The sequence below is a fragment of the Rhinatrema bivittatum genome, chromosome 10 (assembly GCF_901001135.1).
Source record: "Rhinatrema bivittatum chromosome 10, aRhiBiv1.1, whole genome shotgun sequence".
NCBI lineage: Eukaryota > Metazoa > Chordata > Amphibia > Gymnophiona > Rhinatrematidae > Rhinatrema > Rhinatrema bivittatum.
Genome location: NC_042624.1, coordinates 73,469,441 through 73,494,925, shown reverse-complemented (window position 1 = coordinate 73,494,925; position 25,485 = coordinate 73,469,441). Strand labels below are relative to the sequence as shown.

Below are 25,485 nucleotides of genomic sequence, written 5' to 3'. Positions count from 1 at the left end.
TGAAAGTCTGTTACTGTTCCCCCAGTACCCACTCCAAGAGGGCATTCCACACATCCTCAATCCTTTCTGTGAAAAAATACTTCTGACCTTGCTCCTGAGTCACTCTATCCTTTGAAAGCCTCATATCATGACCCCATGTATTAGAACTTCCCTGCCACTGAACAAGACCTGCCGCCTGTGCTTCACCAACACCCTTTATATGTTCAATATACTCTCTACCTTCTCTCCTCTAGTGTATACATATATATACATATGTCTCATCTCATAGGGGCTTAGGTACAGACCCCTTCTCTGGACCACTCTTTCTATAGCCTTTTGGAGAACTAGACATAATACTGTGAGGTCTCACTAACAAATTTGTGAAAAAAAAGGCATACTCACCCTGGAAATATTTTTATTTATTTAATTTATATTCCGCTTTTTGGCACTTCACAGCAGATTACACTCAGGTTCCACAGGTATTTTTAGTAATCTTAGGCACCAGGGAAAATTTGTAGGTGTTAGAAAAATGTACATTTTTAGTCTGGGGGGGGGGGGGTTGGTTGTTTATCAAAACATATTTTTGTTTATTATTCTCTTTATTTCTCTTTTGACAATTTATTGCCATCTCCCTTCTTATCCAGCCTTTCTCTCTCCTTTCTCTTGCTCAGGCTGGCCTTGGAGCACACCTGCCAAGCAATCATATCCACGTTGCTGGACGTGAGGCGGCGTTCTGAAGAGCAGCGGGTGTTGCTGGTGCACAGAACAACCAAGGAGAGATTGGTGCCTCATTAAGAGAGTGGCTCTGAGCAGTGCAAAGTTAAATATTTTCAGGTGCCACCATCTGGCATTCAACAAGGAGTTGAAACCCATCTCCCCCAATCCTACGGTATAGTTAAAATTAAACTACAATATTGATTGCCATTCACTGGCATTCCCCAAGAGAGATTAAGGCTGAGTATTCATAATAAATGATCTACCTTCTTGCCCTTAAGGAGACCCCCTCCTCCCCTCCATCACCACCCGAGATACAGCTGAGTTACTGTACAATGGTAGGTATCTAGAGGAATCTGCACTGCTGATGCTCCTGCTGCACCTGCTCTGTGAATATATAATATAAAGAGAAGTCCTCGGCTGTCAGTCTAAGACACTTAATATATATCAGAGCTCACTAAAAAGTAGGAATGTGCAAAGGCAAAATGTTTGTTTTGGTTCATTCGTTTTGTAGGTCACTTCCATTCGTTTCATTAGTTTCAATTTTTAAAAAAATGGTCAATTCTTTTCATTTGTTTCCCATTAAAGTCAAGTGGGGAAGCAATGCAGCAATTGTGAGCTTCAAAATTTGGGTTTTCTAATCAATTCTAATAAAATGTGGGGATAGACAATATCAGACGGGATAAGGCACCAATACTGTGAAAATGGCACCAAAAGTGGCATGAATAGCCTAAGGCACCATAAAAGGGCAAAAGGGTGCCAGCAGTGGCAGGAGTTCACCAAGGCATTGTCAAAGGAGCAAAGCAGTAGCAAGAGTGTCAAGAAGAGGGCACCAATAACAGTGGCATGAACCCCCAAAGGCAGGACAAGGGGCAAAGTAGTGCCAAGAGTAGCACTAACATTCTAAGGCACCATGAATGGGGAAGAAAGCAGCACAAAGGGGCCGATGCAATACAATGTGCACAAGTTGGATGTGCTAGGCTAATAAGGGAATTAGCGCATCCAAAACAACTGCATAACTGATAGCACTCATCACATGCAAGTTCCATGTAGATGAAGCTATTACCCCCAGATGCAGTAAATCCCCGGGCGCCTAAAGCACACTTTTTAACCCGGCAAATTTAATGCCAGCCCTGGAGCTGGCGTAAAGTCATTCACAATTCATGGGCTTAGGAAAAAAATAAAAAATACTGTTCTCTGTGGTTCCTAAAGAATTAATGAAATGGCTCAATTACAAAAAAAATAAATTTCTGGATGCATTATATACACGCTCCAGGCCAATTTCGCCCCTTGCTATTGTGCGTGTACATTGTAGGTTCAGAACATTTTTTTTTAATAATCAATATTTCATTAATTCTTTAGTTGATGTTTAGTGGTTCTCTATGGTTCATATTGAGTGCCCAAAGCAATTAGTGCACAGCCACGTCTCCTGGGCATTAGCAGCATACAATTTCTCCCTAGCGTGTCCCTTTTAAATGCACCAGCTCATTTTAATATAGCATTGGGCACCCAGGAGAGGTGGCTGTGTGCGCATTAAAAAAAAACGGGCACCCAATTTGGATGCACGTTTTTAAGCGTGCTTTATTGCATCAGCCTGAATGAGTGGCAGGAAGATCCCCAAAACACCACGAGAGGTGCAAAGCAGCCACACACAGTGGCAAGAACAACCCAAGGTTAAAGTCTGTGTTAAGGCAGCAGGGCTGAGTGTCAGAAAGACCACCAAGGTGTAGCATAAGTGGTATAGCAGCAAGGCAGAGTGACAGCAAGAACCCCAAGGTGGTACAACAGGTGTATGGCAACAAGGCAAAATGACAGCAAGATCCCAAGGTGTAGCATAAGGGATACAGCAGCAAGGATGAGTGGCAGCAAGATTCCCAAGGTGTATTATCAGGAGCAGGGCAGCTTCACCTTGATTGGTGCTCTGTCCTATCTACGTGCCCTCTTCTCCCAACTCAGCTCTGCCCTGGAATACTACCTCACTCAGGAATTTCTTGGTTGCTACATTTACTAGTCGCACTGTAGCACTTTCAGTGGGCCACAGACTTGAATAAGAAACAAACAAATGAAACTAAAATGTTTGTTTAATTCATGGGCATCCTCCAATCATTTGAGGGTTTATGAATGAAACGAAAATGGTCTCATTCGTTGCATTTTCCTATTCATTTCTAACAAATGCACATCATAAGAACATAAGAACATAAGAAAATGCCATACTGGGTCAGACCAAGGGTCCATCAAGCCCAGCATCCTGTTTCCAACAGTGGCCAATCCAGGCCATAAGAACCTGGCAAGTACCCAAAAACTAAGTCTATTCCATGTTACCATTGCTAATGGCAGTGGCTATTCTCTAAGTGAACTTAATAGCAGGTAATGGACTCCTCCAAGAACTTATCCAATCCTTTTTTAAACACCGCTATACTAACTGCACTAACCACATCCTCTGGCAACAAATTCCAGAGTTTAATTGTGCGTTGAGTAAAAAAGAACTTTCTCCGATTAGTTTTAAATGTGCCCATTGCTAACTTCATGGAGTGCCCCCTAGTCTTTCTACTATCCGAAAGAGTAAATAACCGATTCACATCTACCCGTTCAAGACCTCTCATAATTTTAAACATCTCTATCATATCCCCCCTACTGGAACACATCCCTTCCAAAACTTATCCATGAGTCTGTAAACTTATTTTTTTGGAGTGCTCCAGCTCAGAATAGCATCCCAGAGCATCCATTCATTTCAACACTCTGGGAAAACAGCTATCTAAAAACCTTGTGAACCTGTAAAACTAATTTCACTTCCTTACCATCACATTCCACTCGGCTTATGTTTGTGTACTCGGCACTCTCAGAGAGGCAGCTGAAAGATCTATGACCGCACTGATATCACTTCACTTGACCACAATCATTAAATCAATATTTATAGTCACAAGACATAGCAGAGCCAGCTTTGTGGTGCAAACAGTTACACTGATACTTGGCACAGATTATATAGACAGATGCTGCTGCGTTTCATAGGGGAAATCAAGTCAAAGATTAAACCCAACTGATAGTCATCTTCACATATGCCTTCATCTTTAGGACATTTCACAGTAATAAAAGCACATTAGTGAAATTCGGTACATAGTGATGAAAAATTCAACTTCTCTGTAGTTAAGTTATAAATTTGGTTCTTAGTTCATATGTAGTCCTAAACATAAGAGTTATCACTTGGTGAAGGACATAATTCAGTGAGAGATTACTGACCAACACAGGCAGCATCGTTGCCACTATGGTCCTGATTCTTCAAGGTCATTCCCTCTAGTCAGAGAATGGGAGAAAAGCCTAAAAGGTGAATTTTAAAAGTCTGACGCACCCCAAAACCAGGAGATACGTGAATATGTTGGGCCAGTGCATGCTGAGCAGATTTTAAAAGCCATCCAAGTATGTGAATATCTCCCGCTGCACTCACAAATGAAAAGTCCCAAAAAAAAAAAAAAGAGATGGGCGTGGGCATTCCTGGACGTTAACTTCAAATTAGCACGAAAATACTTAGGTGCACAGGTACGCACCGGGGTCCCAGCCGCGTAACTTTACTTCTGCTATGGAGGACATGTAAGTAATAAAATAAAGATAAATAGATAGATCGGTGGGGTTTTAAGGGTCGAGGCTAACAGGGGAGAAGGGGTGCTCTTAAACTAGCGTGGTTTGGAAGTCCTAACCCTTACCTGGGTGAATTGGGAATGAATTGGGAAAACTGGTAATGGCATCGGCGAGTGTGTCTAATAAATCCCCCCCCCCCCACACATACGTGGTAGAAGAGGCATTTGTGCACATCCACTTAAAATTGCAGGCACTTGTGCATGCATTCAGGCTATTTTATAACGTGCACGCATATAACGTGTGTATATTATAAAATGGCCGTGTCGCTGGGTGGTGCGGGCCAATAAAAGTGCGCACAGGTGCGCCCGCATGCCATCACTTTTTATCATTATAAAAGTAAAAACAGAAAGAAAAAATAAAAAATGTCTATAATTTCAGCCATTCTATAACATAGTCTGCATGCGTAGATCTTACAGTACAACCGTCATTCTATATTATTACCAGCAATCACAGATGGTTTAACTAAAAAAAAAAGAAAAAAGGGTGAAACCATTTTTCACACGTTTCCAGTTAGAATGCATCATTCTTGAAGAATATTTTTTTTTAAGGGAAATAATAGAAAAAGAATCACTTCCAACATATTTAGTGAGGATTTTTCCTATCAATCTGTTAGCGCAGAGGATCAGAATGAATGTGATAAGGCTACACCTGCCATCCAGATGAGTGGTTAGTGAAACTTTAGCAACCCTCAAACAGAGACACTGGAGGAGGCCTGTTATTGACAAGGGTGAGCCAAGAAAATCCATGAACAAAACCACTGTCAATCAATCAAAAAAAAGCTTATGAAGACTAACAAGATTAGTGATAATAATTAGTGAAGATCTACATATAAAGTTCAGCTGGATGTCCCTTCATTACCTCAAGCCAAATTATCCTCCACTAGAAATAGAGCCATCTCTATCGTAGGCCCAAAATTATGGAATTCACTACCTCAACACCTCAATTCGCAAGAAAACTTTAAATCTTTTAAAAAAGATCTTAAAGATTGGCTACTTTCACAGTCTTACAATGGCTGCTCACCCAATGACAACAGAACATAAATCTTTTTCATATCCACCTTCACGTTCTTTTTATGCCAGCAATCCCCTCCTTCTGTCTTTCGTCCTATCTTGCAGAAACCTTTTCTTCTCATTAACGGTATCAACCGTCAACTTCAAGTGTTGCTTACACTTATATCTATTGTTCAATGTATTGTTCAATGTATTTATTGTCTTTTATTAAGTTAATGTTCTGATTCATTCTCTGTCACACTGTTATGAATTTAAATGTAACTGGTTTGTTATAATGTAAACCGGAGTGAAGGCTATGTCAGCTGTACCTCGGTATATAAACAAAATGCTAAATAAATAAATAAATAAAAATGTTAATTAAAACCTCTATACTGTGATCCAGTTATTGAATTCTATACTGGGGTCTGAAATATCATTTAGATGATAAAGAACACAAAGCAAAGTAGGTCCAAAAGTGCTTAATGACATCTTAATCACTTGTCCCACTTCACATGCCATGAGGGAGAACGTAAAAGAGGGAGGAGCCGGTCAGGGTCACCCTGGTCACCCTCCCCCCCAACCTATGCTCTCCAATGCTACTTATTCCCCTGGGGTCTTCACCAGCCCTAGGATGCCTACAGCTGCCAGAGCCCTAAATTCTGGCCCTCCTGACCCAGGAATTGAACTTTTGCTCCTCCACCTGGCAGCACACACAGCACTGCAGCCGAGACGCAGGACTGTGGTGGCCCTCAATCCAGCACTCCTGTACGGCAGGGACGCCGGCTCCACACCCTCTCTGCCATCAGCATTGCACACTGAATCAAGCAAACCCAAGGTGAAGGAAGTCAACCAAACTGGAAGAGCTGCAATCTTCATCTATTCAAAAACCTGAAACAGGAATACCAATTTTGACGTTGTATAAGGTACGGTAAACAAGCGCCCACGTGATCAACCTACAACGTTTCAACAACTCTCCCTGGGCTTAAGAATGATTTAGCCCTGACTAGCAGCAGCTGCATGTCTCCAAACTCTTACTTAGTAAGAGCAGACCTCCCAAGTCAATGGCTCATCACAAGAGACGTTGCTGTCTTCTGCATATCATTTGCCTCAAAAGGCTTAAAAGTTATTATCCTCACGAATACCAGAATTACTCTATTGTAACTGAGGAGGTTTAGCTCTTTAAGCAGTCAGTTTTACAGTCCAACTCCAGATTTCACCACGGCAATCAGAATACTTTCCTTCCCTTTGCAAAAGGTGAAATTTTGGTTATTAATTACATCACCAAATGATCACCTTCAGAGAGGCCACTCTCTGGGCGAATCCCATCAAGCACCTCCTAAAACTCCAGGCATACAGACCCAGCCAAACGTCCGCCACCTGTAAGGGACAGGCTTTTTAAATACTCCCTTTTGTGCAGAGGCCGTGCTTTTGTTTTCTTCTGGGATGCCTGTTGTGAGGGATCCTACTGCTGTGACATCACCTCTGCTTGCAGATCACGCTGTGACAATCTCGCCAGGTTGGTGGGATTTATCTATGCCTTCCCTGTATAAATGAGCTCCCATTTTCCTCATGTCCTTGTCACTATCAGGTATCAGTGACAAGGTATACAGCAGAAGTCACAGATTCATAGCAGTCTGACAGGAGCCACCACACAGTTTATGTAGTTTAGGGTATTTATTACTTGATTGATTGCAAATCTTATGTAAGTAATTCAGTGAGATGTACAAAAAAAAACTTGCATAACTAATAGAGTCAATTTAAAACACAATACATCATAAAATAAAACAATAATATAGATTAAAATGAAACATCATAAATTCTAAAAGAACAAAGAACAAACCAATAAAATAAATTAAAAAACAAACATACAACAAAAAGGAACAGCAACCCATTTAAATACATATTGGGAGAATGCCAGTACTTCTGCTATGTCTCCCTGGAACTCGACTAAAACCAACAATTCATTTCATAGAGGCCAGCTTTGTAAATCTCTACTGCCCTGAGCCAAATCTGAACCAGGGACTTGGAGGTGAGACTAACAATTCCCTTCAGCAGGTACAGCTCTCAATGAACTGGTTCCAGTCTCAGACACTCCCTTTTCATATTCACTATGCCCTCTTCCTCCCAAGCAGCCTTGCCGCAGACTTTCCTGCCCTTTTCTTGTATTATTTTTTCTCTTCCCTCCTTTTCAAATGACCAAATCCATGAGCTCACCTTGCCCATTACCAAAATCCCTTCCAGTTCCCTTTCATAACCTCTTAACTTTTCTTGGTCCATCTGCAGAGTTACACAGCCCTGGGATCTAATGTACCCCAGAGAACCCCCCAATCTCTATCATTCTAGCGACTTCAGTTGGGGGCCCTGCACAGCTAAGTCTAGTGGTCTTGGTAGTCAACTGCTCCTTAGTCATCGCTATACATATTTATTGCAGAATGAATAACTGAATTTCCTTACAGGCCTACATTTATACATTAAAAAAACAAACAAACCCTGAGGACTCTGCCAATAGCATCCATTGGCCTGAATCAGCACAGATTCTACTGAAAAACAACAATCAAACCGAGTGAGATATCAGTCTTTCATGGTGGTGGAAAGCGGAGGGGAAGTGGGGGGGGAATCAGAGAATCCTAATATTTAACCAGAATGTTTCTGCACGCCCACAGTAGATTCTCTACATGTAAGCCTGTGCATCAAGTTAGTTTTCATTTCCATCAGTCAGCCAACTTCTGGGTAAATCGATTGGCCGGCCGTGGATGCCAGAGCTGCTAAGAGCTTCTCTGGCACTGCGTGGTGCGGAAAGCTGCCGATCTCTGGTCATGAAACTGAAGAGAACCCCCAAAGAGAGGAATGTGCTGAGCCTGTTTATCCAACCCAACCTCATCAAAGCAGCCTCTTAGAAGGAAGGGTCAGAACCAGGAGACACGAACCAGCCTGTGGGCCTCACCGCCAAGCAGCCCCACCAGCTGCAGGAGAATGTATGACAGCAAGCTGCCCGACCTGAACAAAGACCCAGCCTTTCCAAGAAAGGGGGTGTCCCATGTGAACTTCTGTTTGTTTAGGTGCATTCAGTTTCTACTTGGGCCCAATGTGTTTACAGCAAACCAAGAGAAAGAGGACTGGAAGTTACGATTCAAAAAGCTAGACACCCAGCTCAGGGGGAAAACTGCAAACACTTCGGAAACTCTAATTATTATAAGTCATCCATAAAGTAATTTGCGAATGAAAAACAAAAAAGGATTTCACCAACAAAGAAAGCTTTACACAAGGCAGAACTAAATCTCCTTAAAACAGAAATGTGATGGGAGGTGGGAGGGTGGGATAAAAGTCCGTTCACCGCAGATAACAAGGAAGAATGCCCACCCACTTTAACCAACTGCTTTGCTCAACGCTAAGGATTTGCTGGCAATCCAATTCTGAAACCAACATCAATATTATGGATGGCAGATGAAAGCAGACTTCACATGAGCTGTTCTCTTTACAAGTTTCAGCTGCTTGGAAGTTGGGGAAAGAAGGAATCTAGACTGCCAGCTCCCTAGGATGTTTGCTGGTCGGTGCAGGACGCCTGCAGCATTGCAACTTATTATTATTATTATTATTTTTATATATAACTCTGAAATGGAGAGTTTGAGCATGCAAGGGTGGGGAGGGAAATCTTAAAGTAATCCGGCTGGGGAGCTGCAGCCGAATCTCTCTTTGCATGGTAGCACAACACAAGCCCCTTTCGCTCAGAGCTCAAAGTGCAAAGTGTGTACTCACCCCCAGCCACCTCGCTCCTTTATTGGCCGCCTGTTGGATCTGGACTCTCTTGAGAGTGACATTGTAAATGGCTCCTTCCTCTACCACTTCGCCCCAGTCCTGACTCGAGCTCTGCCATGGAAAGGGCGGGGGGAGAGAGATGTTATTGTGTGCTAGGAACAAGTTACACACTTCCAGCAGAGCCCTTGCACAATGTGGATTCATTCAACCCTCAGAGCAGCGCAAGAATGAAGGGAAAAAAGTTGCATTTCTCTTGGCCTGATGCCTTGTGGTATCCGTCGGGATAACTTGCCTTTCCCTTTACTGACTTTCCTCTAGACTTGCAAATATTTTGCATACTTGTCAGAGTAGGATAAGGTTTCATGCTGATCAACAAAAGCGCATACTTAATACAAGGTTTCTAATTAATAAGATGTTTAGCTTCATTAACATCTACATAATAATACTTTGCTATTAACCTACTTTAAATCCCAGAAACAAAGGAATGTATAAAGCACTGCAGCTGTTTAGGTTTCAGACTTAATTGCACGATAGTACAGGATAAGGTTTCGGATCCTAAAGAGCTTCCATTCTTAAAAATTGCAAGCGATGTATCCAGGAAAATGGATAATAGTGCACTCTGCATTTTACTGAAATGATTTCAGTTTCTTGCAGAGAAGAAGGCAAATACTTGCACAGACGGGCAGCAAAAATGACAACTTTTTCTAAAAACTTTTTTTTTTAATCTGTCATGCCTTAGCAGAAAAAGAAAGCAAGCCCTTTTATCCAAACATCTCCAAGCAAATTAGTAATGCCCCGCAGGACGTGAAACCCAAGCAGCAGAAGTGCTGCAGATTTGCAAGCCATCAGCAAAGACCAGAACGCCACTGCGTGTCCACCGATCTGACGGCCAGTGGCCACACGAGCCCCCCCGCGCGAAGTTAGCAAGCTTGGGGGGGGGGGGGGAGGGGAATGTTTACCATTTTAGCTTTCCATGGTAATCGCATCCTCCGTTTCCTCTTCATTACATGGATGCCGGCGGATCGGACGCGGCGGGGCTTGGGACTCCCTGCTCGCCCCCGTTCATCGTAGCGCACGCAGACAATGCAGCGAGCCCCAGACTACAAAGCAGCGCAGCCCACGGCTCCTCCCCGTCCTCTGATGCAAGGCTTTCCTGTTTGTGCCGTTCCATCCAGGCTCTCCCCGCACATCAGCCTGGGCTCCCGAGGAAGAGGCGAGGGAAAGCAGGGCACTTCCGGCTAGCGAAGCCCCCCCCCCCCAAAAAAAAAAATCAGCCACCCGAAAGTTTCCCGAGGGCAACGGGGACGGACTTTATTTTCACTTCTTCAGCAAGGGAACAGTGGATAGACAAAGGAAGGGGGGGGCGTGGTTAATGGGCCGGCGCTCTCCAAACTTCTCCGATCTGCCCGCGCACTGCAGAGATGAATGGAGCCAGAAAGCATGGGGGCTCCTCGGCCCCCGGATCGGGAAGGGCGGTGCTGGCCACACACCCACGTGACTGCGGGGCCAGCGAGGAGGGAGGGGGGAGCTCTTTTCTAACGAGTTGCTGCCTTCCTCCACTCCTCAAAAAATAAAAAAAAATCGTACTATTGAATTTGCTGCAGATTTGCCTGTATCCGAGGAGCCCCGTTTCTCCTGCGTGATGCGTGCGTTTGCTTCCTGGGGCTTAGCCGGCAGGGAAGCGCTGACTGGGAGGTGGAGGTTGAAAGGGATGTGGCCGTGACAAGAAGCTTCCAAAACTGCCCGCACTGCTGCAAAGTCCGTGGCTACTTTTACCTGCCCCCTCCTCACCCAGACCTGCGCCTTGGTTTGTGTTTTTTTCTGCAGGTGATTTTTTTCCGGCCTAAATAACAGGCATAGATTTGAAAACGTAATCTCTGCATGTTCTTCCTCTCTCTGCACCAGTGCAGTCTTTTAGCCAGCGACGGACTGGGCGATTCTCAGACAGCCCGCTTACCTGAGTAACATAGTAAAGGACCATGTGGATAAAGACCAAAATGGGCCAGCAGATGTCTGGGCTTTTAACTGTTATTCCCTGCAGGTTCTTCTCATGCAATTAAAAAAAAACAAAACTCGCCCAATTCAACCAATTCGTCTATATAGATATGATAGTGAAGTCTGGAATCTATAAAGGAAGGGACAGAATCTCAATGTAAACCCTGCACCTCCAGTTCTGTTACACTCTGCATCTCCCAGTAACAAATCTAGGATACTGAGCCTTACAACTCCCCATACAAAATTATATACAGAATATATTCAAAGCATGGGATCACCTCAGTAACAGCAATACAAACACCTTCCACTTCCAGATACTGTGTGAGATAACACAAAACCCTGAAAAAAAAAAAAAGACATTCAACTCTTATATAATAAATCTATTATAGCATATAACAGCGCTAACTCCAAGGATTCAAAAGATAGCACTGTAAATATCATACAGAGTTCTAGAACACCAATACACCTCCTACTGCAGAAACAAAACACACGCAACACATATGTAGCAAACCTGCCATACCAAACCAGCAGTGATACCCAGAACTCAAATAGCTACTAACTGATCTATGAAATAGTGGCAACATAAACATTGCTAAGTGCCCTAGAACACCAATACATCTCTTTTTGAGAGGTGCAGAATGGAAAACAGCTGAGCTGCTACAAATCCCTGCACAGAAACTATACGCTAGTAGGCTACCTCGCCTCAGTCACATTCACAGAACATGGACTGACCTTCACCTCATACAAAATAAGGGACCACAAAATAGAACCAGCCCCATAAGTGCAGCCCCCTGAAATTTTGATAATTAGACATAAAAAGTCAGTACAGCCAGCAGGAAGCCCTATTATGCTCCTGGATACCAGAGATAGGCACTTTCCCATCCAACAACATCTACTTGGTCCATGTTGGCACCAAAATTATGTCCATGCAAAGCTCTCCTGATGCCTTTTTATTAGGAGATATGTCCCCACTTGCTTTGTCCATCTCCCCTTCTTTCTTCCCTGTCTCTCTGTCCCCATCCTCCTTACTCCAAATCCCCCAGGTCCACCTTCTTTCTTCCTCTTTTGAAAAGGCTCCTCACCTTCCTTGTCATGCTCCTCATCCTCTTAAAACAGCTAACTCCAGCTGCTCAACTGCATTGTTCCTGCCAACACTGGGCTCAAAATGGCTCTCACACAGACAGATATGTGCCTCCTGTTGGTGACTGCATCACACATGGCCCACAGCTCCCATGTAAGACAGATGCAGAATAACTACAAACCCAGAAGACTCCCACAACATGAAGGACGCTTGGGCCATCTGCTATTCTGTGCCAATAAAGACAAATTCTTCCATTTTCAACAGCTTTTATCAGATCGAATTATCAAGATCAGAGACAGCAATTCCATTAACCCCACCCATGGAAAATGCCCTGGATGTGAAGCAGCAGTGAAATATAATCACATTTTTTCAGCCCATCTCTATGGGTCTCACACTCCTAATCTGCTGTAGCAGGAATCCTGGTCTTTAGTGTCTCTTTCAGGCTGGTTGTCAGCATTTATTCCATGCAGATTACACAGATGGAAAAGTTAGGGACAATTACACTATCTCTCCCAATCTGATTTCAGCCTGCAGTGAAGAACATGCAGATTCCCTCTCCTTTACTGCTTTGTAAATGCAGATTATAATTCAAATCCCTCTGTCTCAAAGGCTTTAGGTGAAGAAGATTGTTCTTGCTTTTAGTCACTTTGGACAAAGTCACATTTTCTCCTTTTTACAAGTAAATCAGAGCAGCTCAGTGTTGTGACTCCATATTAATGGGAAGCTCTCAACTCTGCAATGAGAAACTCTCTAAGGACCAACCAGGCCAAGACTGACAAGAAGAACTGAGAAAAATGTAAACTGAGAGGTCCAAACTCCTGTGTCCAGCCTGCTCCACTCCAGCTGACCAGATGGTGTTTCTCCTGGGAAAACGAAGCAGAGATATGAGCTATAATCGGGCAGCTTGCACAGGTCTTATGGAGACAGCCAGCAGCAGAAAGCTAGGGAAAGGGGGACTGAAAGAAGGAACCTTGTTAATCTTACTTAATGAAGGGGCGTGAAGATTTTAGAAAGGAAAAGGCAAGAGATAGTTGAGTTTTGTGACCACATAAAAGGGAGTTTCTCTCCTACTTCAGTATAGCTCACAAAATGTCCACCTTTTCTAATTACATTGCTGGAAAGATAAACAAATAACATCTATTTTTGCAGAAATGTAAGGTTAACATGATTTCTGTCAACCCGACGCCAGGTCAAAATGAGAGTGTGGTCCAGTACCAGTTTTCCTGCAACAATCTTTTGGTTCAGTTTTAACCCCAAAAATAAGCAGATAACATATCCCTTGCTGCTGTAGAGAGATGTAAAACCCGACATCAACTCATAACATCGGATCACTTAAAAATCAACAAATGAGACCAACAAAGTTTTGACATAGGGAAGGAGCAGGACAAGGACTGAGGTTTGGAAACCATTGAGTTGTTCTCAGCAAAAGAAATAAACTGAAGGCAAATGAATGTTATCATAGCTGGAATGACAGCCAGACTTCTGTGTGGTCAGCATTTCCACAGCTGTGGTACCTCAGGTTTTCCTGTTCCAATCTGACAACCCTGGGGGTAGCTGAATATTTTCATTTGGAGGCTGGAATCAACTGGACCGCCAGGATCAGAAGTTGCCCTGGTGTCTTCTTGGTTGGTTTGAGAGGATCTAAGAACCATGAAAACTCAGCCAAGCAAACTCACACATCTGAAGATAAGCAGCGCCCATGATCACAGCCCCCAATTCCCTGCATCAGCTCAGGGGTAGATTCTATGGAAAGTGTTAGAAAATTCTGTGGCAAAGTTTCAGAAAATCTGCAGCAGATATGTGGCATATTTGCATACATTTTAAACATTGTGCTTATTAAACAATGTGAATCTATTTAGCATAATAAAAATACAGTAGCTTTCCAACCTTGCTTGTGTCTGAATAATTTATTTTGTACTCTTGGGAGTTTGATGGGTGGGGAATCTCTGATATGGATATGGGGGAGGAAAGAAAAGGAGATCCTAGGGATAGGGATGGGGATGGGAAAAGGAGAGAGCACTGTGGATGGGGCGAGGACAGGAGAGGAGAAAGAGGAAGGGAGCCTGGGGATTGAGAGAGGAACATAAGAAGTGCCATTCTGGGTCAGACCAATGGTTCATCGAGTCTAGCATCCTGTCTGACAGTGGTCAGTTCAAGTCACTTAGAAGCACCCAGCAGATCCAAACATAAGAGGTGGCAAGCCTTATGCCTGCCTAGTTATTAAGAGGTCTGTATTCAAAAGTATTTAATTATATAAGAAGTACCATAAAGTCCAGCAATCCCATATTATTAGCTCAACGAACCTGTGTTAGTTTGACCCTCATACTCGGCTTCATTGTATAGTCTTGGAAACAACTTTAAAACGCCGCCTTATATTTAATCATTGGTCAATCGCTATTCAATTTTTTAAGATTTTTTATCGTTTCCCATTATTTGTGCAAATAGACTGTAGTCCGTACAATATTACATGTGCTGTATATATAGATAATCACTTCTATCGAAGCTGGATAATTTCTTCAATTTGCTTCACCACATCACTTATCTTAGAACAGTCATTTGCTCCTGCGCTGATATAAAAGCCTTCTGCTACGAAGAAGCTCTCCCCGACAAGGGACCGTGTTTCGGATCTGACGATCCTTTTTCAAGGGCTTAAATCATGTTGCGATAGTCAGTGTTCAAATATGGCATGGTGGCGCTCCATTTCCGGTATCAGCGCAGAGGGTCAAACTAACACAGGTTGGTTGAGGTAATAATATGGGATTGCTGGACTTTATGGTTCTTCTTATATAATTGTCACATATTTACCAAGGGTCCAATTGGAAAATTCTAAGGTGACTGTGGTTTGTTAAGTGATTTTCAAAAGTATTTAGCCAGGTAACTCATATGTTAGTTGGCTGAATGAATATTTAGGGACTTATCTGGCTATGTTCTAGCCAGCTAATAAGACAGCCAACTAGAATTTAGCCAGGTAAGTTAGGGGTATTCTGGGGACATAACTGGGAGGAGTTGGCTTAGCTGGCTAAGTCTGGCCTGGTTAAAGATCTGTCCTAAATTTAGCCATCTATAGCTATTTGGCTAACTTTAAGATAGCTGACTCTAGTCAATAGTGTGGCTGCACCAGTGAATATGCCTCCAAAGTTAGCTGGATAAGTTTCTGAATATGGTCCTCTATGTGTTAATGGAAACTTGTCCAAACCTTTTTTAACCCCAACTATGGTATTAAATTTGATCACATCCTCTGGCAACAACATTTGCAGCTTGGATTTTAACTATTTTATATAACTTTGTGTCTTTTGCAAATCTGATCTCACTTGCTCTCTTTCTAAGATCTTTAATGAATAAGTTAAACAACTCTGAAGACAGGATCACAAACTGGGAGACAAGAACAAGGGAAGTTCAAGAATGGGGAGAAGAAAAGGAGGAAGGATTGGGAATAGGGAGAGGAAGGGAGGGAGGAAAATCAAGATGGGAATGAGAAGAGGGAAAGGAGAAGACTTGTTGGGATGGGAGGTTCTAGGATCTTGGGAGGATACAGGCAGAGAAGAGGGTGAGAGTTCCTGGCTCCAGCCCTGTTCCCCCTCACATCCCCATGATCTCTCTCCCCTTCCCCACCCCAGTGCTATTTCTCTTCCTTCCCCTCCCCCAGTCAGAGTAATGCTGGATGCCCAGCTGGGAAGAGGTAAGCCTATGCCCTTCTCCTGGTTGCCCATGGGGACTTCTTGGGAGAAGATTTCTGAGCAGTTCCATGGGCTGGGATATAAGTCAGGGAAAACATGGTTATTTTTATGGAGGGAGAGAGGACTGGGCAGCTGGGCACATTATTTTTTGTAGGACGGGAAACAATTTATGACTGGAATGAGCAGGGGTTTTTTTTAAATTAGAGTAAGTGTAGGGTAGGATGGAAGAGGATTGGAGCTGGAGAGGACAAGGATTTTTTGTATAACACTGAATACAGAAATGGAGAAAGGGATTGGGGCAGTTTTTCTCAGGACCTAGCTGGTCAGTGCTGATTTCCAGCCCTAACTATCTAAGAGCATATTTACTAAGCATATTTCCCATAGACACAAAATACTGTAGGGGGGAAAACCCTTTAGTTAAAGGTCCCTTGGCTAAATTTTGACCAACTAATTTTAGCAGCATTTGCAACCAAAAGCCTAGCTGGTTAGGTTCAGCTGAAAATTTGGCTAAAGATAACTGGTGAGAAGTAACTGATTTTATGTACTGCTAATCGGCTGTTTCCCCCTGCTCCTTTGTTTTAACAGCTGAATCGGAATCAGGGCGCTATAATCCTACATTTGCAATTACCCGGGGATTTCCCCCCTATTTTATAACATACTCAGTCCAGTTACTGTAGTGACAGTTTTGGGCCAGGGGCATTAACCAGAACTCCTTCCGAAACCCTGCAGTCATGGGCCCTGAATCTGGCCACTAGATGTCACCCTTAAGCAATGGCCATGGCACCCTCCTGCCTAATGGGGCAGTGAACACTGCCTTTTCTGCATCCCCTACCCTGGCTGACCCAGGAACTGCGACTCTGTGGCAGCCACAGGGTTCTGAGGAATGCAGCCATATAGAGTTTCTCCTGGGAGAGTTTTCAGGGGCTCGCTTTTAGTTTGTGCTCGAAAAAAAGCAGTTAAAAAAGTCCGAAGCAAAAAAGCACAGGCATTTTAGAATGTGCAGAAAGTCTAGGCTCAGGACACATAGGAAAGCAGCAGCAGCAGCAGCTCACAGGAGAGAGTGGAGAGACCAGCTATTTATTTATTTAAAATATTTATAACACCTTCACTCCAAGGTTCATGGCAAGATACAATATAACACATATGAAATCAAACAATACAAAACATAAATATAAAAATAACCAAGATAAATACAGCTCAATGTTTGGTGGCAATCAAAAAGCAAGTAAAATGTTAGGAATGATACAAAAAAGAATGGAGAATAAAACAGAAAATATCATATTGCTTCTGAACTGAGCCATGGCGTGATTGCATCTTGAGTATTGGGTGCAGTTCTGATCTCCCCTTGTCACGAATAACATAGAAGAACAAGAAAAGGTGCAGAGAAAGGCAACAAAAATGCTAAAGGGGATGGAATGGCTCACCTACAATGAGAGGCTATGAAGACTAGGGCTTGGAAAAGAGACGGCTGAGAGGGCGCATGATAGAAGTTTATAAAATCATGAGTGGGGTAGAACAAGTAATTAAAGGATGGTTATTTACCCTTTCAAATAATACTAAAGCAAGGGGACACACCATGAAACTATCAACCAGGAAATTTAAAACAAATCATAGAAAGTGCTTTTTCATTCACTGCAAGATCAAAATGTGGAATCTGTTGCCAGAGGACTTGGTCAAGGTGACTAGCATTGCAGGGTTAAAAGAGGTTTGGACAAATCCCTGGAAAATAAGTTCCTAAACTATTATCAATCAGGTAGACTAGGGAAAGTCACTACAATCCCCCAGAGTAACCTGGACTGGCCACTGTCAGATAGAGGATGCTGGGCTTGTTGGACTTTGATCTAAGTGTGTGAGAAAAGTGCTCTTGTGCTGGGGAATGTGCAAATCTATAGACACCCAAATCTATAGACACCCAAATCTATAGACACCCAGAAAAATGTAGAAAACACAAGGAGGGATCTAGCGAAGCTTGAGGAATGGTCTAGAGAGGATAGGGGAGATAGGATAGAGACATTCAAATCCCTCAGAGGTATCGGTGCACAGGAAGGGTCTCTTTTAGTGTAAAGGACAATCTGGAAAAAGAGGTCATGGGAATAGGGTGAAATCGTAGAATGAGGAGTAATCTCTGAAGTATTTCTTTATTGAATTGGTGGTGGATGTATGGAATAGCCTCTCAGCTGCGGTGGAGACAAGGACAGTAGAAAGCATGGCACAAGACCAGGGGATCTCTGAGGGAGCGCCGTGGATTGTAGAGCTGAGCAGTTGTGTGGATGAGCAGACAAGATAGGACATATGGTCTTTTTCTGCCATCACATTTCTAATTTTCTATGCGTCTATAAAAGCTAAAGAAGTCTGTAAGCATCAAGCATTGTAAACAAGCTGTGAAAAGGGGCAGAGTAAAAGCTGACACTGCCCGTGCTGTGGAAGTGTGTGAGACTGGTTCTTGGAGAGAGAAATTGCAGGGAGAAACAGTCTTAACAGTGTGCCAGGGAGATTCTGGAAAGAGAGAATGCGTCAGAAAACCAGAGTTTCTGAGACAGAGGAGCCTAAAAGAGGGCTGGAAGGAATACAATCCTAGACCCCCAAAAGTGTTAAGTAAGTGCTGTGGAAAGCATTGCCCCTGTTAAAGAGAGAGAAGCTCAGGTCTGAGAACATAAAACCTTTGCATGAGCCTCCTAAGAGCAATTGTTCTGTGTTTCTATAATAGAGTTGGTCCAGAAGGCAGCAACTGAAATGGTTAACGGCGGTGCCCCCAGGCTTCTGTGATTCTGTGGCAGGAGAAATCATATTATTAACCTGTTGCCACAAATTTATTTCCTGCTGGCCCAGTCAACAAGCCTGAAGGCCCCCCCCCCCCCCTCTTAATTCAATCACCAGGAGAAAGCTACAGGGTACCTGCCTTCCGTCTCAGCTCTCTCTTTCTGCTTCCCGCTCTAACCCCTTTCCTCACAAGCAGCCTACAGAGAACAGAAGAGGAGGGAGGGAGTGAGGCATTCAGAGCAGAAGAGGCACTCTGCTCCCTAATCCAGCTCCTCCCCCCTCTGTTGTCCCCACCTCCTTGTTCTGAAGGTACAGGAGGGGACAGGCGAAGCTGGAGTAGAAAAGAAAGCTGTCAGAATGTTTGAACCATCAAGGATCTCTTAAGTCAAACCAAAGATAATCATAATTTAATGACTGGATGGAGTGATGTCCATTTAGAAGAATTTAATCTTTATACAAGGGTTCTTGCACCAGCACACATGGCCAAGCATATTCCAGCTACAAAGACTTGGATATGCTTTTGTAAATCTGCAACTGCTGGTGTCCCACAGCTGGCAGAGAAAGCATTAGTTTAAATTCCCAGAGGCCTTGATGACTGGCACTACAGCTGACAAGTTTTAAGCTTGTGTTAATCCAACCCCTTTTTGTATCTGTCAGCATGTGCCCAATATAGGTGCATATATTTCTCTGACAAACTGCTGAAGCTGAGGGCATTTTCAATATATTTAAGCTCATATTCTCAGAAAGACAACATGGATTTTTATCAAGAAATATAAATAAGATCATTGCACTATTTCAAAACAAAAACAGTTAAAAATTTGTAATCTACATGTCTTGATACATTTTGTACTTGTATATAGTTTGAATATTGTTTAAAAATAATGTGAATGGTTTTCAATACAAAACTGTTTTTTTTTCCATAGTCAGAGATATGAATCCTTATGCAAATTTTAGAAAATTTGCCACAGAATTTCCTAACTCTTGCTGCAGAATATTGAAAAATCTGCTGCAGGGAACCATTTTCATCATAAAGCATATAGGGACAGACTTAAAGCTGCAAACATGAGAGTGAAAGAGGGAACCTTCAGGAGTAATCTAAGCAAACATTTCTGTACAGAAAGTGGTGGATGCGTGGAGCAGCCTCCCTGTGGTGGTGGTGAAGATGAAGATGCTATCAGAATTCAAGAAAACATGAGAGAAACACCAGGGGATCCCTGAGGGAGAGAAAGGGATGATAAAGCTGAGCAGATGTGGATGGGTCATAGGGTCTTTGTCTACCCTTATGTTTCTAAATTGTATTGTGGCTATCAAAATATTTGAAGTAAAGGATTTGGCTGCCATGAGAAGAGGCCAGAAAACTGGAAGTTCTGTGTGAATGCAAATGTATTTATTTGTTTACTTAAGACATTTGAGTCCCACATATGTCCACAGCTCAAAGCAGCTAACACAGAAGGAAACAAGCATGCACTGATTTCTGCTCCAGCCTCTCCCCTCCATCCCTGGGGGAACCTTTAGCCGTGTGACTGTGCTGCACGGGCTCATTCTGATCACTCAACTGAGGGGGTGGAGTTCTTTACGTGGCCCCCTCCAAGCGCTTCCTGCAATAGGCTGCGTCCTACAGTCTGATTTGAACCACCTGTGCTTCTGAAGCCCTTTTATAGACCAGGCAGCTAACATTGCCCGTGGGCGCTGACTGAGGATGTTATGCGTTCAGCACAACAATCCAGCGCTTCAGCAGCAGGTCCGCCTGCCTTGGCTGCAGTGCGTGTGCTGCTTCTTGTCCTTGCCTTACTTCCTGGCCCGCTCTTCATCCCCTCTTGCCTCTAGTCCAGTTCCTTGCCTTGCCTCGCCTGTCTCCAGTCCTGCTGTCTGTCTTGTCTCATCCCGGTACTACTCCTTGCCGTGCCTTGGTCCTGACTGGTGTCTTGCCTGTCCTTGTCTTGTTTGTCCCAGTCTGCGTCCTGCCTGTTTTTGCTCTTGTCTTCCCTGCCTGTAGCTCTCTGACTGAGTCTTGGTACCTGATCCTGGCCTGGATTCTGACGTTGCCTGATCTCCACCTGCCCTGACCTTGGCCTGCTTCCTGACTTCGTCTGATCGTGCCTTACTGGCCCTGCTGGCCCTCGAACCCAAAGGCTCAGCCCACAGGGAACGGGGTTGGTATAGGTGAAACTTGACCTAGTCCCAGCCTGAGCGTGTCTGCCCGCTGTTGGTGTGGGCTAGCAAGTTCGTTTGTGAGGCTGCCATACCATACCACATGCCATACCACAGTCAGAAGGGTTCACTTTCCGTGACATCCACTAACACCAGGGGACACTCCATGAAACTAAAAAGTAGCAGATGTAAGAGAGAGGATTTTTTTCACTCAATATAAAGTCAAGCTATAGAATTTGTTGCCAGAGGATGTGGTCAAGGCATCTAACAGAGCTAAATTTAAAAGGGATTCGGACAAATTCTTAGAGGGAAAGTCCATAAAATGTTATTAGCAAGGTAGACTTGGGAAAGCCACCATTTATCTTTGAGTAAGCAACAAAGAATAAATCTACAGTTAAGGTACATCCTAGCACCCCGGATTGCCCACTGTCAGAGACAAGATGCTGGGCTCGATGGATAGTCTGATCCAGCAAGGCACACGATGTTTTCCAATAAGGCCTGGCTTCTTCTCTTCAGATGACTCCTCCCCTCCCCACACAACCCTATCCCCAAGATCTTGTTCCCCAAGGTTCAACCCCCTCTCCAGCACTCTCCCCCTCGCCTTGAATCCCAAGCTGTTCCCCCTGCCAATTTCAGCTCCCCACCACAGGCTCAACACCTGCTCCCCAGGTTTCTCCCCCCCCCCTCCACACCAAGTTCGAACACTCCCCCCCCCCTAACACTCTCCTCCCTCAGACTTGAAACTCCCAGTTTTCCTCTTTCTCTTTTTAAAATTCCTTCTCCCGCCTTCAAATCCTCAGTCACCCACCTAGACTTTACCCCCTCCTAGAGCTTTCTCTCTTCCCCCTGGCTTCATCTCCCCAGCTGTCTCTCTCTCTCTCTCTCTCCACACCTCAGATTTGACCCCGCACTGCTCCAGTCTCCCTCTTGGCCTGTGTGGGCCACTGCTGTGTTCTGCACATGCAGGCCCGAGGCCTCCTTCTTTCTCTCCTTTCCCACTTGGGCCCGTGCTGCTGTCTCCTTTCTCTTCCAGCCCGCATGTGCTAGTGGTGCTGTTATTGTTGCTTCCTAGGTCCCCTGTCAAATTCTGCAGGGAAAATATACATTTCTGTGGAGGCGGGGAATACTGTGCAAGTTCTGTATTGTGCAGTGGCACAGAATTCCATTAGAAGTACATGGGGGGGGACCATCATACCTGGGAACTCTCCAGATTTAACTCAGAGACTCCGGGTTTAGATCCTTTTCTCTGGATTTCTGGGAGAGCACCCCAGATTTTCCCTAGAAATCGTTGTCTTCTCTCAGCCAAGCTGCCTCTCTTCTCCTTCTGTTTTGAGTAGATGACTAGTATGAGGACAGAGTCCAAGGCAGGAGGAAGCTCTGTTGCTAATTTTCTGCCTCTTACGTCTGATTGGTTCATTTGTTAGCCAGACCCAATCAGCAGCAAGAGGTGGGGAGCACGGCCTACCTCTCCAGTCCTGCATGGATCTGGGCAGACGGAAGGGGAGGGCAAGAGAAAGTGTACATGTGTGAGTGAGAGATTAAAGGTGGCGGAAGAGAAACTGTGAGTGTATGTCCATGTGTGTTGGGGGCTGCATCAGTGAGAGGAGACATAAAAAATGAGTGTGGGAAGGTAGTGAGCAGAGAGAGAAAAATGAGTGCTGGGAGGCGCAGTGAGAAGAGAGAGTGGAGAGTGCAAGAGGGGAGAGTGAGGAGAACCAGAAGTTAGCAAGTAGCACATTTTAAAAAATTGGAGAAAATTATTTTTCACTCAACACATGATTAAGCTCTGGAATTCGTTGCCAGAAGATGTGGTTAAAGCAATTAGTGTAGCTGGGTTTAAAAAAGGTTTGGATAAGTTCCTGAAAGAGAAGTCCTTAAACTGATATTAACCATGTTGGACTTAGGGAATAGCTACTGTTTATTACCAGCATTAGCAGAATGGGATCTATTTAATGTTTGGGTACTTGCCAGGTACTTGTGTCCTGGATTGGACACTGTTGGAAATAGGATGCTGGGCTTGATGGACCCTCAGTCGGACCCAGTAAGGCAACTTCTTATGTTCTTATGAGAGAGGGGCAAGCAAGGGAAGGGACAGGAATGTAGGAGGAGTGAAAGGGGATTGCTAGAAGAGAAAGAGTTGTGAAGAGAGGCAAAAGAGAGAGCGTGTAGGGAAGAGAGGGGAGAGCAGGATGAGGGGAGAGAGAAGGCAATAAAAGGAGGAAAAAGGGCTGAAGTACAGGAAGATAAGAAAAGGGTGAGGAGGAGAAGAGGTGGGGAATAGGGAGGAGGAAGAGAAAAGAGTCAGCGTGAGTCCCAGGGATGGCAGGATCCTGGGCTGGGGGAGCAATCTAAGGTGATAATGTAGAAGGATGGGGATGAAGAATGGAGGAGAGAGTGCAGGAGAAAGAGGAGGAAAAATGGTAAAGCAGAGCAGATGGGATGAATAGGAAGAGGAGAAAGAAGGAAGAAAACAGAAGGAGAGAGACGGGATGAAAGTATCTACTGCTGATGGAAAAAGACAGAGAAGAAGAGATAGAACTGACACACAAAAAAATAAGGAAAGAGGACATCAGAAAGAAAGAGAAAGAGAAAGGAAAAGAGCTAAGGATAGAGAAAAAGAAAAAAAAACCCCGCTGAGCCAAAAAGTAAAGCCAGAAACACCAAAGATTGGAAACTTTTATTATCTGAGAGCCCCAGTGAATCTAAATGAAGAAAAAAGCAGTTCTCAGAAGGAGCGGGGACAGAGGGGTGGAGGAGGAGAAAAAGCCCCTCCCCTTTCTCAAAAGTTCCCAGGTATGAGGAGCGGCCGGTCCCTCGTGGTCTCGGAAGCACATTGTGGCCGATGCAGTACCATGCACTCAGCCCAGCACACAGGTTAGCCCGCAGCTGGACACGCGTTTTGGATGTACGTCCATAACCCTGACACAATAGGGGGATCAGGGCGTCCAAAATGTGCATCCAAACCAGCGAGTACCGAATAGCGCTCATCACATGTTGGTGAGGCTATTAGCCCCTCCCCCCGATGTAAAAAATAACCATGTACCTGACGCACACATTTTAATCCTGGAGTTGTTTTGAGGAGCCCCAAAAGTTGAACTAAAAAGCAGAAAATACTGCTTTTCTGTGATTAAGTCGGAGGAACCACAGAAAGCAGCAACGTGAAAAATTAAAAAAAAAAAAGTCTTGACAGCAGTCAGGTTAGGAAAACAGCCGCTCCATTTTTCTAACCCGTGGCTATGCTTGGATTTGGAAAATGGATACTTGCAAAATTGAGCGTCCGTTTTCCTAACCCGCACACAGCCACCTCTCCAGGGCTCCTGATGCCGAGGAGGCACTAGGGATGCACAATTTTAACACAGCAGCTCATTTGCCTACTGCATCGCGCCCCCAGGAAAGGTGGATGGGTGCGCGTTAGGAAAATTGGTGCTCAATCATGAGCGCCCGTTCTTCCCGCATGGATATTGCATCGGCCTGATATTCTGGTAATTGGGACAGGCCAGTTTTGCTAAAAGAACGCAGTGAGATTGGAGAGGACTTAGAGACAAAGCCACTTGTCTCATCAAATCTGTCGAGTTTATTACTAAGGCTGCTGTATAACTTTCTCTAAGTGGCACACTTGTACACACAAGCAGCTCTCCTAAAGTGAGAAAAATGAATCTGTTACAGAAATATAAATGTTCCATAAAGTATTTAAACCATTAAGGAAAAGGCAAGGGCCATGTTTTTTTTTTTATGGCTAGAGATGCCTAAGTTATTATAGTTTAGACATTCTGGGCCCAGTTTCTCAAAAGACTTGTATTATAGACACATAGGGGGAAAGCTTTATGAAAATAAAGCCTAATAGGGTAGGATTTGTGCAATATTTGACTATAGTTTTAGAGGCTACACTGAAATTTCGTTCAGTAGTTTCTTCGGTAGCCAAATAGCAGGAGCGAGGTCCAGGGTGAGGAATCTTCATGTTGAAGCCTGGAGACGGGACATGTTGGGGAGAATTATCCCCAGGTGCCAGGAAGTCTCATCTGATATACTGCCAGGCCATCACATTGTAATAGGCCTTTCAATATCGGTGAAGGCTTCTAGATATGGGGGAGCTCGTTTTGCCAAACACAGAACCTGTTACACTTAGTAGGGTTCACATTTTAGCAAAACAAACAGAACCTTCCCGTGCTCAAGTTTTGGTGAGTTCCACGTTCTCCTGCAGCTGAGGACCTGGCCAAGTTCGATGGGCCTGTGCCCCTCTCCACAGCTTGGCACTGACAACCCTAGCAGAGACCTGAACAGCAGAGAGTAAAGGGAGAGTAAAGACCATGCAGTGACATGGAATAAATTCTATTACCTCCAGTATAATAACCTACAACATTAAGTTCTAACTTCTGCTGTCCCTAGTTTAAGATCTTACAGGAGAAGTGCGTTTACTAATCCTCCTATCTAGGGTTATTTCTCAGTGACAGGCACCACCAAGAAGCTCAGAAGCTAAAGGCAGAAGAGTCTCTTGTGGATTGCAGCGTACGTTTTGTAAAGGTTACTTTCTGCATACCCTGTACAGTATAGCTAGAAGGATCGGCAGGATGGGGATCGGTGCAAGCATTCAATCAGCAGCACGGCCCGTCCGGAATGCACATGGCACTGACTCGCCTGTTTGTATTGCTGTCTCCTAGCGCTGTTTTCCAGCTATTGCCATGGCGCTGCCTGGGGCCCTGCCTGCGATCGCCACTCCTCTGTGTAAATCCTTTTCCACCCCAGCCACAGA

The 25,485-nt window shown here is 44.2% G+C and overlaps 1 protein-coding gene across 3 annotated transcripts in view; it reads right to left on the bottom strand.

Moving 5' to 3' along the window:
- The window catches only part of RGL1 (ral guanine nucleotide dissociation stimulator like 1), a 127,720-nt gene extending 117,164 nt beyond the window's left edge, over positions 1-10,556 (bottom strand). The window contains exons 1-2 of one of the 3 annotated variants that reach the window (XM_029617525.1): positions 10,031-10,556; positions 9,072-9,182 (exon numbers count right to left, since the gene is read on the bottom strand). In XM_029617525.1, coding sequence (XP_029473385.1) covers positions 9,072-9,182; positions 10,031-10,075 — 156 coding nt within the window. In that variant the 5' untranslated portion in view covers positions 10,076-10,556. The remainder of the gene's footprint in view (positions 1-9,071; positions 9,183-10,030) is intronic. The other 2 variants (XM_029617524.1, XM_029617526.1) reach the window with 2 other exon arrangements.
- Positions 10,557-25,485: the final 14,929 nt, after the last annotated feature.